The sequence below is a fragment of the Podarcis raffonei genome, chromosome 6, assembly GCF_027172205.1.
Source record: "Podarcis raffonei isolate rPodRaf1 chromosome 6, rPodRaf1.pri, whole genome shotgun sequence".
NCBI lineage: Eukaryota > Metazoa > Chordata > Lepidosauria > Squamata > Lacertidae > Podarcis > Podarcis raffonei.
Genome location: NC_070607.1, coordinates 47,740,340 through 47,756,905, shown reverse-complemented (window position 1 = coordinate 47,756,905; position 16,566 = coordinate 47,740,340). Strand labels below are relative to the sequence as shown.

The 16,566-nt window shown below is 40.6% G+C and overlaps 1 protein-coding gene and 1 long non-coding RNA gene across 5 annotated transcripts in view; one reads left to right on the top strand and one right to left on the bottom strand.

Moving 5' to 3' along the window:
* Positions 1 to 16,566, bottom strand: part of PIK3R3 (phosphoinositide-3-kinase regulatory subunit 3) — a 243,370-nt gene that overhangs the window by 42,869 nt on the left and 183,935 nt on the right. The window contains exons 1-2 of one of the 4 annotated variants that reach the window (XM_053392567.1): positions 5,006 to 5,097; positions 4,036 to 4,196 (exon numbers count right to left, since the gene is read on the bottom strand). The exons of 2 other annotated variants lie outside the window; for them this stretch is intronic. In XM_053392567.1, coding sequence (XP_053248542.1) covers positions 4,036 to 4,141 — 106 coding nt within the window. In that variant the 5' untranslated portion in view covers positions 4,142 to 4,196; positions 5,006 to 5,097. Of the gene's footprint in view, positions 1 to 4,035; positions 4,197 to 5,005; positions 5,098 to 16,566 lie in introns of those variants that run through there. One more of the 4 variants, XM_053392569.1, reaches the window with a different exon arrangement.
* Positions 5,259 to 12,994, top strand: LOC128415840 (uncharacterized). The gene is made up of 2 exons (XR_008331082.1): positions 5,259 to 5,402; positions 12,773 to 12,994. It is a non-coding gene; the product is annotated as an uncharacterized LOC128415840 (long non-coding RNA).

Sequence of the window (16,566 nt, the reverse complement as noted above, 5' to 3'; positions counted from 1 at the left end):
CAACTGTGCTTCACTGCCACTGGAGATGATGTAATCTACTCACTCAACTAATGTGCACTGCCACAGACAACATTAACAATGCTGATACATTATGCCAGTGATCTCTTATTAAATGCTAGCAGAGCAAGAGGAGATATTCTTGACAATTTAGATAGCTTCCCTTTATCATACATGAAGACTGTACCTCAAAACACACACTTTGCATTCAAAAGGTCCTGGGTTTAAACCTAGCATCTCCAGACAAAGCTGGGAAAGCCTCCGGACTGAAACCCTGGAGAGCTGTTGCCAGTCACTGGTAGACCATTCTGAGCAAGACTGACCAGTGGCCTTACTTGATATAAAGCAGCTTCCTATGCTCCTACAAATATATACATACAGAGAGAGAGAGAGAAAGGGCCCTCAGTATGTACATGAGCTTTCCAGAGAAACCATGGTATGTACCTCTATTTAAATATACTCTGATAAGTGTAAGAGCTCATTGGTAAAGTACCCATATACAATTTTCAATTATGTCTAAATGAGTCATAATGGGGTAAAAATTATCTTCCCATTCTATTTTTTTATTTTCATTGTAAGATTTAGCTATATATATTTAATAATTTAAAAAGCATATTGTAGAAGTCTGGCTTTTGACCATCATAAGAAAAACAAACCTATTCCACTAAATATCCAACGCTTGCCCGTTGCTTAATATCGTTACTTCCAGATCCAAGTTCCTCATGAGGAAGACATGCAGATTTCACCCACCTGCCAAGCCAACTATGCCTTTAATCTATCAATATGAAATATTTAGACAACTGAAGACTAAGACTGACACCCATAAATTGCACTACAAAACTATGATTTAGTAAACTAGCAGCAATCTAGACTATTATTCTTAAATCATTTATGCTAGTAGCGGGCTACTGAAGTGAATGGAGATACTTGATCAACACTAGATGTAGTAGGTTACTCATACACCCCAAAAGTTATTCAAACAAAATCCTGGAAACAGCTATTAGGAGGCCTGCATCAATTCAGTGCTATACTGCATTAACATGGTTGTTCTGTAAAGGAACTCAATAATGACAATTATTATAATAAACATTTTGGTGAAAATAAAACAATGATCATCTAGTTTAGATATTAAAATTACAAGATTTATTGCATTGGCATTCTTTACATATGAAAATTCAATTTTTAGCAATAGCCAGACTTATCACTTCTGAACCGTTTTTCTTTCCTTACATTTGCTTCTGATATCTCTCTCACATCTAAGCACTCTGAAAGTTTGTGGTGAGGTAAGAGTCATGAAGGTCTTCCTTCCATATTCGTGAATTTGCCTGCACTATACTACCTAGGAAAGTCTCTTTAAAAATTGAGTGAACTCCAATGGTTTTCAAATACAGGGTGTAGAGTTCCTGGTTGGGTCAAGAGACATACTTGAAGTCTTGGAGAAAGCATTCCAACATAACCTATAAGCACTTTTCCTGGAAATACTGTGGAACATAATGAACAAGAATGGAAAATTCTGGGGTCCCACATCCCACAAATTTTCTTTGATAAATGTATCTAATGTAATTCAATCTATTGGAATAGGATGGCCAGTATCTACTGTAGCATTCTCCTGAATACAATCCAAAAACAACTCAAAATTTAAAAGGCTACATGGAACAGATATACCTAAACAGATACTGAAAACAGAAATGTGTAAGAAAAATAGAATTTAAAATATATTCTACAAGTTAAAAAGCTTAAAATGAGATAGATATGCACACGTGATCATATACATTTATTTATTTATTTATTATTTCAGCTAGCTAACCAAATAATAAAAGTACAAATAACTATGTATTAAGGACTGCATGCTATTTTATACATACATCAGATCCGCAGAGAAGGTCAGTTTTAATTTTTTTTTACACTGGATCAAGTTCCCAGCTTTCATGGTGGTTGATAAAAAGTTTAACTGTCTGATGAAGCATCAGAAATCTGAATGGATATGAGGAGAGGTCTAACGCTTTGCATATGCTCCCCCCCTTATAACTACTGTATAACTACTGTATTATTAACCTTATCATGTTCCTACTATCGTCTTATTACTAATTTTAATGTCACCCTCCACCTCCAGCTTCTATGTTCTCTCTCTTTAGCAAACATTATAAATCCTTGAAAGCCTTAGTGTTGGGTTCACAACTATGCAAAGTAGACCTATACCAGTTTGCTTCATTTGCATAGTTTATTCAAAGTACAGAATTTTCTTTTTTCTCTGTTGTGCACATAGCATATAGCCCTGATCAGATTTCAGTCTTCCTCACAGGAAATGTTCACAGTTTTCATTACCAATTTTTAATTTAACTTATGCTTCAGCAATTCAGAAAACAAATATGATAGCCATTAGAAGGTCATGACAACATAGGAGGTACTAAAAAAAACTGGACATGTTTTGCTTAGAGATTAGACAGCTCAATCCTTTCCCTACTTGGGAGTAAGTGCTATTGAGTTCAATGTGATTTACTTGCAGATAAGTGAGTAGAAGATTGCAGCCTAAGAGGAAATAAGATAGTTCTCTGGATTATTGAAAACTGCTATCATAAAGGAAACAGAGAATGCTTGCTACATGCACCAAGAGATAGGACTGAACTTTTTAAAAAAGTATTTAAACTGCAGTTTCACAGACTTCTGGTTGATGTTTGAAGCTGTTAATATCAATACGCATTCAGCAATAAGTTTTCTGAAGAATTTCCAGAGGAGTAGCCATATTAGTCTCTTGAAAAATAATCTTGTGGCACCTTACTAACAGATTTATTATGGCATAAGCTTTTGTGAACTCAAGCTGACAAAGTATGCCTGAGTCCATGAAAGCTTATGCCATAATAAATTTGTTAGTATTTCAAATGCGACAAGACTCTTGGATAATTTTTCTTAAGAAGTTATGGAACACTCTGGAGATTTAAGAGAAGCATGAATGAGCATCATTGGTGTGGATAAAGACCAAGAAACCATGCTATTGTATCTGGCTGAGCTGGATTATCTCTGAGGTTACTTTTACTTCTATTATTCAGCTGGCACAGCCTAAACACCTTAGGTCACAAAGAATCACATATCTGCATGACAACCAGAACTCTGAAATAATGGATGGTAGTGTATTTTCTGAACTTCTTAAAATAAAAAAACTCAACAATCTTAAATTAAATTTAACCAAAATGTAACGTAGCTTTTTTCCTTATTAAAACCATCACCAGCATAGTTTTAGGAATCACAAGCCTGCAGCAATTTCAAACACCAACCACTATAATTTCACTAGGAGTGATGTCAAATGGATCCAGCTTCCTTCTCTGATTCACCTAACTTCTGGCTCTTCTCACATCTCATTCCTCTCCAGAAACAAAAGAAGTCCTACGCCAGAACAAAGTAGGGACAATACCTCTCAGCACTGGAAATAATGCATAGTACTTAAGCTACAATCCTATGCATGCTTATTATGATAGGAAGCTGAAATGAAATCTGTGCAATTTTATTCCTGAGCACACAAGCAAAGGACTGGGCTGCAAGTTTTCTTACAGAAGCCAACATAGAATCAAAAGCTAAAAGAATCAGTTCAAAAACATCAGGACCAAAAACATTAACCAAACATTTTGTGTCAGAAAGTGATAGAGAAGATAACATTTTTAAATAGATGAGTTTAGGTGAGATTATGAATACAGATACACGGTACAAAGAACTTACAATAGGAGGAAAGGGAAAGGAAAACGTGTGTTCTGGATTCTGCAGCCTAATAGCAGGTAGCTCTCGATTCTTAACAAAAACGAGCCTTATAAAAACGACTCGCTTAATGGGCACAGCGGAACACAGTAAGAGCAAAAGTTTACACCCCTCCAAGTACAGTTCTTTGCTTCTCCAGGAGAGAAAACGAGAGAAGAACCAAAGCCTGTCCCATTGGAGGGAAGAACAATAAACTTTTAATACAGATGCCCGACACTTAAGAACCACTACGATTGTAAACCTAAACACAATTAAACTTTTTTTTTTAACCAAGTAGGTGTTGCTTCTTACCTGGTGGGTCCATTTCGATATAAAATATCAGCTCAGTTGAATATGGCATCATCACCTCCCTCCAGTCCGTGTCATCGCGATCCATATCCCACACTGTATTGTACATTGTGACAAACAGGCAGATGGGCGATCTCTGGGATCCCTCTTTGTGAGCTTCGTTTCTTTTAAATAAATAGAACAGCACACCACAAAATAAAGCTTAACCGCCCATAGCACGTACAAAAAAAGGGGGTGAGTGGGAGAGAAACTTTATTTAAGAATAACTCGATGGCTTCCTCTTCAGGAAAACCACTCCCCTCTCAGGAAGCGAGAGGAACCAAAAGAAATGTTCTCTCTCTCTCTTTTTTTTTTTTTTGAATTCCCTCCTTGCTTCGAGGATACTGAGGGTGGAAAGAAGCCACTTAGTCGAAATATGCAAAAAAAAGCGTGTGCGTGGAGGCAGAAGGAGAATTTTTGTTTTGTTTTGTGTTGGTTAAAAAGAAAAGTTTGAGGAAACTGAATGTCGCTCTCTCTAAAAAAAATATATTAAAATATTAACAATCCTTCTGCTCTTCCCCCAAAGCGAGTGTGCGCCAGTGAAGGGGAACGTCTCCCTTCTCTCTGTCGCCTCAGGGCAAAGCCCAGCGCCGCCAGTCCAAGAGCACCGCTGCCCCCTTCGAAGCCCAGCGCTCACTGCTGCAGGCAGCAGCAGCAGCAGCTCCCGACCCGCTTCCCGCCGCGCACAAGCCCAGCGTCGGCCCCCGCGCGCTTTCTGGTGCTCGGCTATTACCAACCCCACTCGGATTCATTTTAAAGAGGCTCTGAGGAGGCCCCAACCGCCGCCAACCGCCTCTATGCCGGGGATGAAGCTCCGCCTACCCGAGGGGGGGGAGAGAAGTGGGTGAGGGGCAGAGCGCGCGGGGGGGAGGAGAACCCCGCCCCCACTTCGGTTAACCCTTTCATGCTTGCGCTGAAAGAGTATTTCACCTACGTAGTCTGGACGTGCGTAGAAACCGAAGCCGGGAGCCGGGGAGTTTCTGCTTCCAACTTTACCTCCACCTCTCTTCTGAGAGTCCACACACATACTGAAAGTAGCAGAGGGTAGGGTGGGCAGTGTAGCGATATGAGGGAGATTGCCTCCCGCTGGAGCAGCAAAAGATGGATAGGTGCCCCCCCGGCCGCCCAATCGCTCGCCTGCACCCTGTGAATGTAGACCCCGGTGCACAGAGGTAAATCGCCAGCATCAGAGACCATTCAGAGATAGGATCGACTCCCCCCGCCCCGTCTATATCCCCCTTTCCCTCCCAAACGGCATACAGGAGACGATGCACAAGAAAGTATGTGCTTACTTGCTGACTGACATGGGTTAACGCACAGGAGAGTAAGCGGTATGTTACCGTTGACCACATACTTCCTACATTTTTTGTTGGTATGGTCCATCTTTGGATTTGCTTGCACTGGGACGGTGAACGTTTGTGGATAATGCGGTTGTGTTGTGCGAAAGGACTATATATTTTAATGTGTGATGCGTGTGAAACTGACACTGTCTGACTTAATGTGTGCATGGTGTTTCACTGTGCAGCCATATAATATGCTAAGTGTGTATGAACATAACTGAAGCCATAATCAGCAGCCCATCAACTACAGAGCAGTTCCAGTGTCTCCAATGGGATTACTCCAAATTTGGTGGGATGTGGAGACTCCAGTCATGTGTACATGATCTGGTTTATGGAGAGTTGTGAATGGGCACATATACAATGGTTGAACTTGTGGGGATGTGAAATGGCCAGCTTGGATATAAGAGTCATAACTGTTTTAGTATCTAATACATTATAAAAACTAAATTTGAATGGAAGCAAGGAATCAGTGCATGCATTCTTGGTCCTGCACAGCAAATTTTTCTACATGTGCATGAATTGGGTTGGCTACTGAAAGCAAAGGGAACAAAAATGTAGGGTGCTGCATGTACGGGGGGGAGGGAACCCTGAAAATAGGAGTGTGTGTGTGTGTGTGTGTGTGTGTGAGAGAGAGAGAGAGAGAGAGAGAGAGAGAACTGTACCAAGCCCAGTTTATCTGTGCCTTCTATATAGCAGTGGCTAAGCACATCTAATTCTGGTTGGTTGTGTACATTTGTTACATGCATAAGAAGCAATATGCTCCAGTCACTCTATTAAACTCAGTGAAATTTCTATTGGTGAATATTCCAACATCTGTGACAGAGTGTATGGGAAGTGTTTAATCATATTGGCATGGTGCATATAATGTGGTGTGGCTAATTATGTGCAACTGACTGAAAGTTTGTGACCATGCAATCCAATTGTGGCCATGTTTACTTAGGAGTCACAGGGGCTTACTTCTCCAAGTATGAAGTCATAGGACTGCAGCCAGATTTGTGTATGTGGCAGATTGTGGGTGATGCGGTGTTTGTGCCTCGGTGTGATGTAATATTTGGAAGAGTGCTTAATCAATGTTATTTTATATGCATTTCATGATGGAGGAACTGTTATTGTAAAATTCATGTTGTGTAGTTTGTTGGCAGGACACGTGAGACAATGACTCCCGTAGAATTAGCTGCTCATCTAATACTTTTAACATGTATGTTTTAACCTGTCTAGTTAGGATCAGTCTTACGTGTGAAGTCTGAAACAACCTGGGTCTGTTGCCCATCCTTGCCAAATACTGATTGTAAAATGCTAGGCTGCAGTACTATTTCTGCTCCCACCTCCCTAACTACGGTATTCAAAATCTAACATGTTCATGTGTGATAGTTATTCACAGAAACTGGTGTTCACACAGTCCTTAACATTTTGAAGGAGTTATCCCATAATATTCAGGATAGTCTAGATAATCTGGTTCCAAATGTTTGTAATCTACTATGCACATGTGGAATCAATGAATACTCTCAGAGAAAACTTGGTTTTAAGCAGCATCTACCTATGTGAATGGTAATTTTTGTGATTAAATATCCTAGCCATACAACATTGTTTGTTGTCCTTAGGGATAACATATTGGAAAAAACTGTACACTACCATATCTGATGACTGCACACATTCCTTATTGCTGCATGTTCATGTTGTGTACGTATATTGGGGAAGCTATAGCGAACCATTCCCTGATTTCACATCTGTGGAGAAGCCACTGCCTCCATCTAGCAACCATTGTTTTTAATTACAAACTGAGGTTTAATGTATAGACAAGACCATTACATTCACTTTCCTAGTTAAAACATGCTTTGTGCTTGGAGCTACCCATGTTATCTTGATGAGTCAGCTTAAGTTTTGCACATGTGAAAATGGTGAAGTAATTTTAGGATATTCTTCAATGTCTCTGTCTTCAAAGACAGAACTACCGTAACTGGTTTAGAGTTTTGGGAACAGGAGTTTGCGTATTTTGTTCAAAGGCTGAGCTTTACCCCGCCACAAATGAAGGCAAGTTATTGAAGCAGGTGACAAAGTGACAAGACAAATAAATGGTCTAGGTATGTTTCTGAACTTTGTGGCACGAGAGGTCCTGAGTGCTTTGATTAGGATAGCTGCAGAAACAGTGTTATTTGTTGCCAGTGTAAAATATAGGCATACAATTCTACCTTTCCTCTCCTTATTTAAGGCAAGAAGTCGCATATTACGTCTCTGGCTTGCTGCCAGGATACACGCCAGCTCGGCAGGCGGGTAGAAAGTGGCGGGGGTGGGGAGGAGAACGCGGATTAGTTAGCCCAGTTTGCGAGAGCCGCTTTGCTTGTCTTTTGTCTGAGAGGAAGCATCGAGCTTGAGGATTGGCTGAACGGCCCTCGGCAGAACTACCCAATAGGAAGGAAAGAAATCCAGCCGGCCGGATGGCGATTGGCTGGAAGCCCCAGTTACTAAGCGGGACAAAGAAAAGAGGGTAAAGGGAGGGGGGAGCTGGAGTGGAGAATGAAAGAGCTTGCAGTGCCCACCTCCGTTCTTCCCCATCAGACTCCACCCCCCCCCCCCGCTTCTTCCTTTCGCTAAATGGTGTTTTACTACTCACATGAACAATAGACACAAGTGATGCATTACGAATGCCACCGATGAAATCTGGGCACCTCCTGGGTCGGCTGAAGATGTCTCAAGATCTAGCCGTCCCATACAGAATATTCGAAAATAATTGAGAGGCAACACGCAGCATTAAGGAGAGCTATGGTTTCAAACGCACCATGGATAAAACTGCACACAACGTTCGCTGCTCTGCTCCCTCACCCGCTTTGCTTCCTTGTTTTGGCGTTCAGCCCAGTAACCCCGGTGCCCTTTCCAGCTGTTTGGAGAGATGGAAGCGAGCTGGAACTTAACACTTCAACGTACAACTCAAAAGATTTCGAGTGACTTTACAAATAATAGTAATAATGAGTTCAGTTCTAGTCAGATACTCTTAAGGCACTTTATAACTACATGCTCCTATTTAATCACTCCTTTTGAATGAACGTCAGGTCTAAAGAGATGCCTGGCCACAGCTGAGAAATAGTGTCTCTCAATTGTACAGATAGCGAGGTAATAAGAGCAACCTTCAGAAACTGAGAAACAAATATTAAAAGGGGACAGAGATTGTACTTTTCGCTGCATCTAAATCAGGAATAGCTAACCTTTGGCCTTGCAGATGCTTGACTACAACAACTCCCATTATACCTGACCATTGGCTACAGAGTTGGGGGGGGGGCAACATCTTGAGGGCCACAAGTTAGCTGTCTCTGTCTTAAATATATATTATACAGGTCCAGGTGATATGAACTGATATTTACTCCAATGACTGTCAGCATGATCCTAGTCATGTTCACTCAGAAGTAAAGCTTACTGCATTCTGTGGGATGGATGATTTCTTAGAAAGTCAAGAATTGCACACACACCTTTAAATTACATTGTTGTGCTTCCTCATAACCAGATGCTGAGTCTTTTTACACCAAAGTAAGTCCCCCTGAGTTCAATATAGCTTGCTTCTGAGGAAGTAGGCTCAGGACAATTTGCAGCTTATGCAGCACTACTGTATTTGTTGCAGCTGACCCAAAACGAGAGGTAATGTGATGCTGTAGTCAGGCTGCAAGCCAAGAAAACTAGAAACAGCACTTTGCAATCATTTTTCAATGAGATGTTTGAAACTACCTTTAGTCAGTGTAATAGATAGGCCTCAACAAAGTTCAGCTTTTGAGAGAAAAGGAGTATCTCTTTAAGGAAAGAAAGCAAGAGTCTTCTAGAAAATTTAAAACAATGGCAGGGTCACAGGAGCACGGCTTGGAAGGACACATTTACTTGAATGGTGATGGGTGGAATTAATTTGATGTCAAATGGTGATGTGGGGGAGCTCATAGATGCTTGAAGTTACACACAAAGTTGACATCAGAATTGTTATATACCTATCTATTTCACGGAAAAAGACATTTCTGCCTGTAAAATGTCACTGATTCTCTTCACAACTTTCACAGTTTTGATGAATGTTCATGATGTAACCCTTCCTCCGTGAACTCACCACACATTTTGAGACACAGAGCTTAATTAAACCACAGCTTCAAATGTAACATTGGAAGCAGTATTGAAAGAGACTGCTTTTCTTCTTTTAAAGGTGTTTTTCATTGCTCTGAAAACCAAGCAACTGATAATTTCTCAATCCATAGCAATACATATTATACATTCAGATGATACAATATCTGTGCCAGTTAACCAATCCCCCTGCTGATGGGGGTTTTGGTGAATACTAAAAATGAATAAAATGGTGTCGAATAATTAGAAGCCTACATTCACTTTACAGAAGTATGGCAATAGAGATTTTTAAGTTTACTGCTGCTGCTTGAATAATCTCTGTAGGAAGTAATTGAAAGAAAGCTGCTGCTACAGTAACCAGATTCCTTGAGGGAGAGAGCGTGCTGCATAAAAGCGTAGCTTTCATTCAAGTAATTCACTCTAGATAAATTAATTTTATATCCATATTCACTCTCTGATTAATCTATGATAGGAATATATGCCCCCTTTCTTTTAACATTTAAATAAAAAATATGAGAAATTATTTCAGTATGTTTCTGTTCAACACCCTCTAACAGAAACAGTGAATCCCAGAAGAATATTATGAGACACTGCGTGCGGGGGGGGGGGTGTTCCCTCCAGATCTTGCCAACTCCAACTTCCATCCAGTCCCGCTGCAAACATGACCAATGGTCAGGAATGATGGCCAGTCCAGCAATTCCAGTTGGGTGATAGGTTCCCCACCCCTGATTTAATGCAATGACATTGACATTCAGTGTAAATGTGTGTAGGAATAATGTGTCATCCTAACCATGTCTACTCAGAAATAGTTTTCAGAAGTACAAAAAAAACACCATTTAAAAACAAAACTTAAGGGAGGGTGGCAAAAAAGCCCACAGACTGAGCATGCTCTATTGGCAAATAATCTTGACTAATGGAGTGTGGGAGGAGGATGGAATAGAGCATCTGGAATTCTGAAAAGGGGCACTTCACACTACAAGATTTTGTTGCAGGTCCCACTTGTATGTATTAATTGCAACTAAATGCAGAAAGGTATACCCAAGTTTATTTTATTGTAATTAAACCCCCTCCATCAATTCCATTATATATAGATACTGTACAGAGATAGCTAGATAGCTAGGCCAGATAACTTTGCACAATGTTCAGATTAATAGAGGGTTTTCTCCATGTGTCCTACACACAGCCCAAACATGCCACATTCCCTCTTAGCCCAAGCAGTATTTCATGGGTCCCATGATCTTTGGTCCCATATAATAAAGGTGATAATATGATGACAATCTAAAAACACTAGAAAGTTTAGAAACCAACACTCTGCCCGCTCTCCAATGCAACAAAGGTTCACATTGTCAACTGCTATAAACTCTCTTTCATTTCCTTGCGTTTGACAATTTGTACTTTGAGGCAGGATTAAATATTAAAGACCCGAGTGTTTTCATGTGTTTTGGAAAAAGCCAGAAGAGCTTCCAGCTGAATATGCTGAACACAGAAAAGCCATTTGAGCCAATCTGCTGGGTTTCTTTTGGGCAATGCTATGAAAACGTGATAACCAGCGACCTGATTTAGGCTCCAACATGCTTCTACAGCTAAATAGGGAGAGAGTATATGGTGAATCACCACTTCCATGGAATCACCACTTCCATGCACCTAGCACTGGTGGAAGAATATCAAGACAGAGCCCATAGCAGAAGTACACATTTGATAGGAGAAGATATGGGTTGTGTAGCCCCTCTTGAGCACAAAAGAGAGCAAAAGTCCTTTCATTTCCAGATTGGGTTCCTTGGCATAAATGGCACAGCTTGCAGAACATGGGCTGTACCCTTTGCAACTTTGCAAAGGTGTAAGGTCGATCAAGCTTCATTCAACACTGCAACTCTGAATAGCCCTGAGTCCTACCCTGCTGAAACCCATTTAAAACCTCAGAGCTAGAATTGGGATAGCTGATCTCAGTGGGCAGCTCATTTAACCTCTTGGGGAGGTGGTGAGTAATGAAACATTATCTTTATATTGAATGCTGCTTTCTCCTTCCTCATTTGTGTCCATTTCCCCCCAAAGTGACATTTCCCACCATGGAAACAGTAGGATCCCTTTGGAGACTGAATGATAATAATAATATTTATACCCCACCCATCTGACCACTGTGGGTAGCTTCCAGAAAAATATAAAAAATAATAAAATGCCAGACATTAAAAATTTCTTTGAACAGGGCTGCCTTCAGATGTTTTCTAAAAGTTGTTTCATTCTTGATCTCCCTGATATCTCATGGGAGGGTGTTCCACAGAGGGGGCGTCACTGCTAAGAAGGCCCTATGCCTGGTTCCCTGTAACTTCACTTCTCACAGTGGGGGAACTGCCAGAAGACCCTTGGAAGTGGACCTCAGTGTCTAGGCTGAATGATGGAGGTGAATGATGGCTGAGGCCTTTTAGGGCTTTAAAGATCAGTACCAACACTTTGAATTGTGCTCAGAAATGTACTGGGAGCTAGTGAAGATCCTTTAGGATTGGTGTTATATGGTCTTGGTGGCCACTCCCAGCCACCAGTTATTTTGGATTAGTTGTAGTTTCCGAGTCACCTTCAAAGGTAGCCCCAAGTAGAGCGCACTGCAGTAAACCAAGTGGGAAATAACCACAGCATGTACCACTCTGATGAGAAAAATTGGAGAGAGATGTTAAAATTAATCTCCTTATGCAATTAATCAAAATGTGGTCAGCCTACATGTTTGCAGATATTATGCATTATTATGAGTGTGTGAATATGTATACATATATGCAATGTATTCACCATCTCTTTGATAGACATACACACACAGTCCAGTCATGATCTCCTCAACTCTCTCCCCTTCCTGTTCTCTGAAAAACTCCAGCACAATCTGCCTTACATTCACAGTGGTGCTGCAGTAAAAATACTCTAACTTTGACCCACCAAGTAGACAAACCATTTTACACGCCACAGAGGAAAGCAAGATTCCCTCAGGACCAGACCAAACTGATCTGATCTCAGATAAATTTCCTTCCTGTGTACAAATATGGCTATCAGACTCTGAATGTGAAAGTAAGCCTGGACTGTTAAGCATCCCCAGTGGAAATTTTCAAAGCAGTACAGCAACAATTGTCCAGATCTTCCAATACTGTATTATATTTCTGTTTGCAGTGGTGGCACTGCAAAGGAACACTGGGGAGAGAGGACGAAGCAGATTCTGTGGGAACAAGCTCTGTGTTGCATTTCTGAGCTGTTAAGGATATGTGGAAAAAGCTTTCTTTTTTATTCTCATTCAGCAACCGCAGTTCTGGCTACAGTCCCGAACAGTACCATCCATGGTCGTCTTGTCAGTGGTAGTGGTGAGGAGCACAAGCAAGTAATTTTTCTGAAGAGATAGCTGCCTGCCTTTGCCATGGCTTATCAACAGAATGGCAATAGCTAAGTTCTGGAGTGACTCTATTACTTCCCCTTTTTTTCCCTTTTGGCAGATTTAAATAAAGATGGCAGTCTTACTTATTCACTCTGCTCCAAGCTTCAAATGAAATGTTACCATGCCCTGTTAGCCACCCAGCACAGAGAGAACTGTATTTACATAGTGAAGTACCCATATATTTTGTGGCTGCAGATTGTATAATAAAATGAGAAACAGCCACACATTGTTCATAAAGGCAAATGAAATGGGAAAACAAACCCTTAGTCAAAACAGGTGCTAATAGTGCAAATCCTATACATGTCCACTTAGAAGTAACCCCTACTGAGTTCAATGGGACATATTCCTATCAAGTGATTTCAAGCCTGTTCGCTTAATTTGATTTGTGGCCCTCCTTGACATAGTTTCACTGGAATTTATCAGACTCCCAAATTGCCGCTGGCTGGTGTGCAGCAAAGTGGTAGAGTGTTCTTTTTCCAACAGTGAGTGTTGCCATCCCCTTTCCCAACAGATAGCAAACTCTCTCCATAATACATCAAGATGACTGGCCACCTTTAAAAGGAACAATATCACTTGCACAAGACTGTCACAACAGCAAAGTCAGCTATCTTGTATCAACCAATGTTGCAGTGAAACAGAGCCACCCAAGGTCAGGTGATGGTTCCTGCATCCTTGAGGGGACATCTTAGGTTTGCAGAAAAACTCCATTTAAAAAGAAACAAACTAAAAAAATGAGAAGATTGAGGATTGTTCACAGAACCCTGACAGCATGAGAGCAGAGTGCAGGAACAACCAGTTTCTGTGCTGGGTGACCATCAGACCTAGAGCTAATGCATCACTGAACCCTGATTCTCTTTATGTTCCTTTAATTTATTATGGAGCACACCCCATTTGCAGCTTAAAGGGTCTATTGGAAGTGATTAATTTGATTCGGAGGGAAATATTTCCTCTGATCCAAATTAACTCTTCCCCATATACACTCATACAAAGGACTATTTAAACTATAAAAGCTACATGCCTCCTAACAGTTTGAAGGGTTTGGGAGAGGGGAGATACTGAGGAAGCTACAGCATTATGCATCCCCTGAAGCCAATTTCCTCCTGAACTCTCCTATACAGTCAGGGCAAGCTAACTATTCCACCCCTCAAGTGCTGGATTGGAGAGTTCAGAGATAGTTGCCCAGCTCTGAACTTGGCTAATATTCTACTGTGTGAGGAGTTTCCTCATTATTTCTTCCCTCACCCCAGTTTCTTGAGGAGCCTGATCTTGTGTCTCATGAAAGCAGTCATGGTAATTTGTTTGGCTAAACTTCAAGAATCTAGCAGGATTTGGGCCATGCTACATGCATTATTTTATCTCCTCTATCTTCCATGGGGAAAATGTATTTATGTATATCTATTAAGTGGGCCTGATGAATAATGTAGCCAGATATCCCTTATTTCAAAAACCAAAAACACCAAGCATGTCTTCTTTTAGTATAGGATAAGTTTCTGAGCCACCACTTATTCTATGAGCTCAATTATACTATCAGTAAAATATGGAATTACAATCTATTTTGGAACAGGGTGGACTTTCATGGACCTTTCTTTAAAATCTGTGTTAATACTTGCAGTCCTTGGAAGAGTATGTCCATAGAGCTAGAGGGTATTAAGTATAGCTCTTGTCCTGTCCACAATTGCTCTATCCATACCTCATCTTGTGTACAGATTGTAACCAATTATGTTGTCTCTCATCCTTGATTGTACTTGCAAAGTCCCTGACTTTCGCCATATGTCTGTGAGTAACTTATTTAACAGGGAAGAGATCTTTGCTTAGCTATTTTTCTCAGTTCAATCTTACAGACCAGGACAAGCAGAAGCTGCAGCAGAAGTTAAAAAAAATTCTGACAGCATAATTTTGGTACATAGAGAAGGAAACCTTGCAGTCCTTCTGCTATTTTATAAGGAACAAGCAGTCATCTCTTTCCCAATGCTACAACTCCCATCTCATAAAAACGCCTAGTTTCTTCACTAAAGTTGCCTCCAGACTGTCAGTACCTTGTGGGAAGGATTCAATCTCATACTGTAAATTTTTGCAATTAAAATGGATTAAAGCGTTTTGGCGCAACAAATCCACTTTTACAAATGTGGACTTTCAGCAGTGAGGAAAGTGAAGAGGACATACACTAAAAAGTGTGGGATAAATGACAGATTAACAGGTAGGTGTGTAACCACCACGTAAGCAACCTGGGGTGAATGCAAGGTGAATGCTCATTGTTGTACAACCTCCCCCAAAACAAATCAGAACAAAGGCTCAATAAAGACTGGAAATCATATAATCTCCATGTAAGCTTTATGCAAACAATTCAGGATGAATACTCAATAAAAAGGTCATTGGAGGAACCCCAACTACTGCATGACCCCATCTCAATCACATGGTTTTAGGAAATCTTCCTTGTTTCAAAAACTCCCTGTTCTAGAATAAAAAATAGCCCCATTTGCGCGTTAAAGTTTATAGGCACTCTGACTTTTTCACATGCTCAGTTCTTCGAAAGGAGTTTGCAAATTCAGGGGTGCCAACTTGAGTAAAATATGTGGGGAGCAGTTAAACATAACTGATCACAAGATGTGGCACATGTACAACATTTGAATGGCAATGCCCACTTTGAGGGGAGACCCCTCAAATATTTTAGGGGGGGGTCGAAAGGACCTCAATCCCTAGGAGATGGCTTCTATGGTTGCAATATATGCAGAGATCTATACTTCTTTATAATATGCTGCTTCAATTCATTGTTTCCATAAAAAGTTCATTTTTGTGCTCTATAGTATAGTGTATTTTAAAATGGGGTTTTAGAGTTTTTAGGGATTTTTAAATGTTTTATGTAGTTTTGCAGTAGTTTTTATGTAGTTTTATGTAGTTTTGTGGTAGTTTTATGTAGTTTTATGTGGTTTTTCAATTTCATTGTTCCACATGGGACAATGACAATAAAGATATTGTTATTGTTATCGTTTGTCATTATCGTTAAATTCAAGGAGGGCTATTCTTGTTCATTCTACATCTGATGGTTCTTTCATCTGATTTTAGAGTCCAGGTTTGATGGGTGTGACCCTGTCTTTTAAATAGGATGATAGGGACTTCCTAAATAATAATGCATTTTGGATATTGTATTTAGGAAGCCATCACTGGGATCACATCTGTTTATACCAAGCTGGAGTGTGACTCCAGACATGTAATGTAGCCTGTGGTCTCTATAGTAAATGCCATTTTCAGTGAAAATTAGAAAGGTTTTTCTATGGCCTTGTTGGAGATTTTCAGGCTGGGGGCTTCCCTGCCCCAACTAGGAATGTTGTTGAGGCAGTTCTCATCTCCCTAGAGGTGTGGGAACGGAGGAGTGTCACGCAGATCCCACTGACAGATCTGTAATCTTGTTGTCTTCACCAGCAAAAAGGGTGCGTGACTGTGATCCAGGACTCAGAGCTGTGGAGGGGGATTGCAAAGATGAGAAAAGGAAGGAGAGGCCTTGAGGGCATGAAAAATTTAAAAAGGCCACATTATTTCTTAATAAGTTGAACTAAACATTCAGACGCAGACACCACAAACAAATCTTTGTTGGGGGTATCATTTCCCTCCAATAGCACACATGCAATTTGTGCCTTCAAAATGACCCATTTTACCATAATG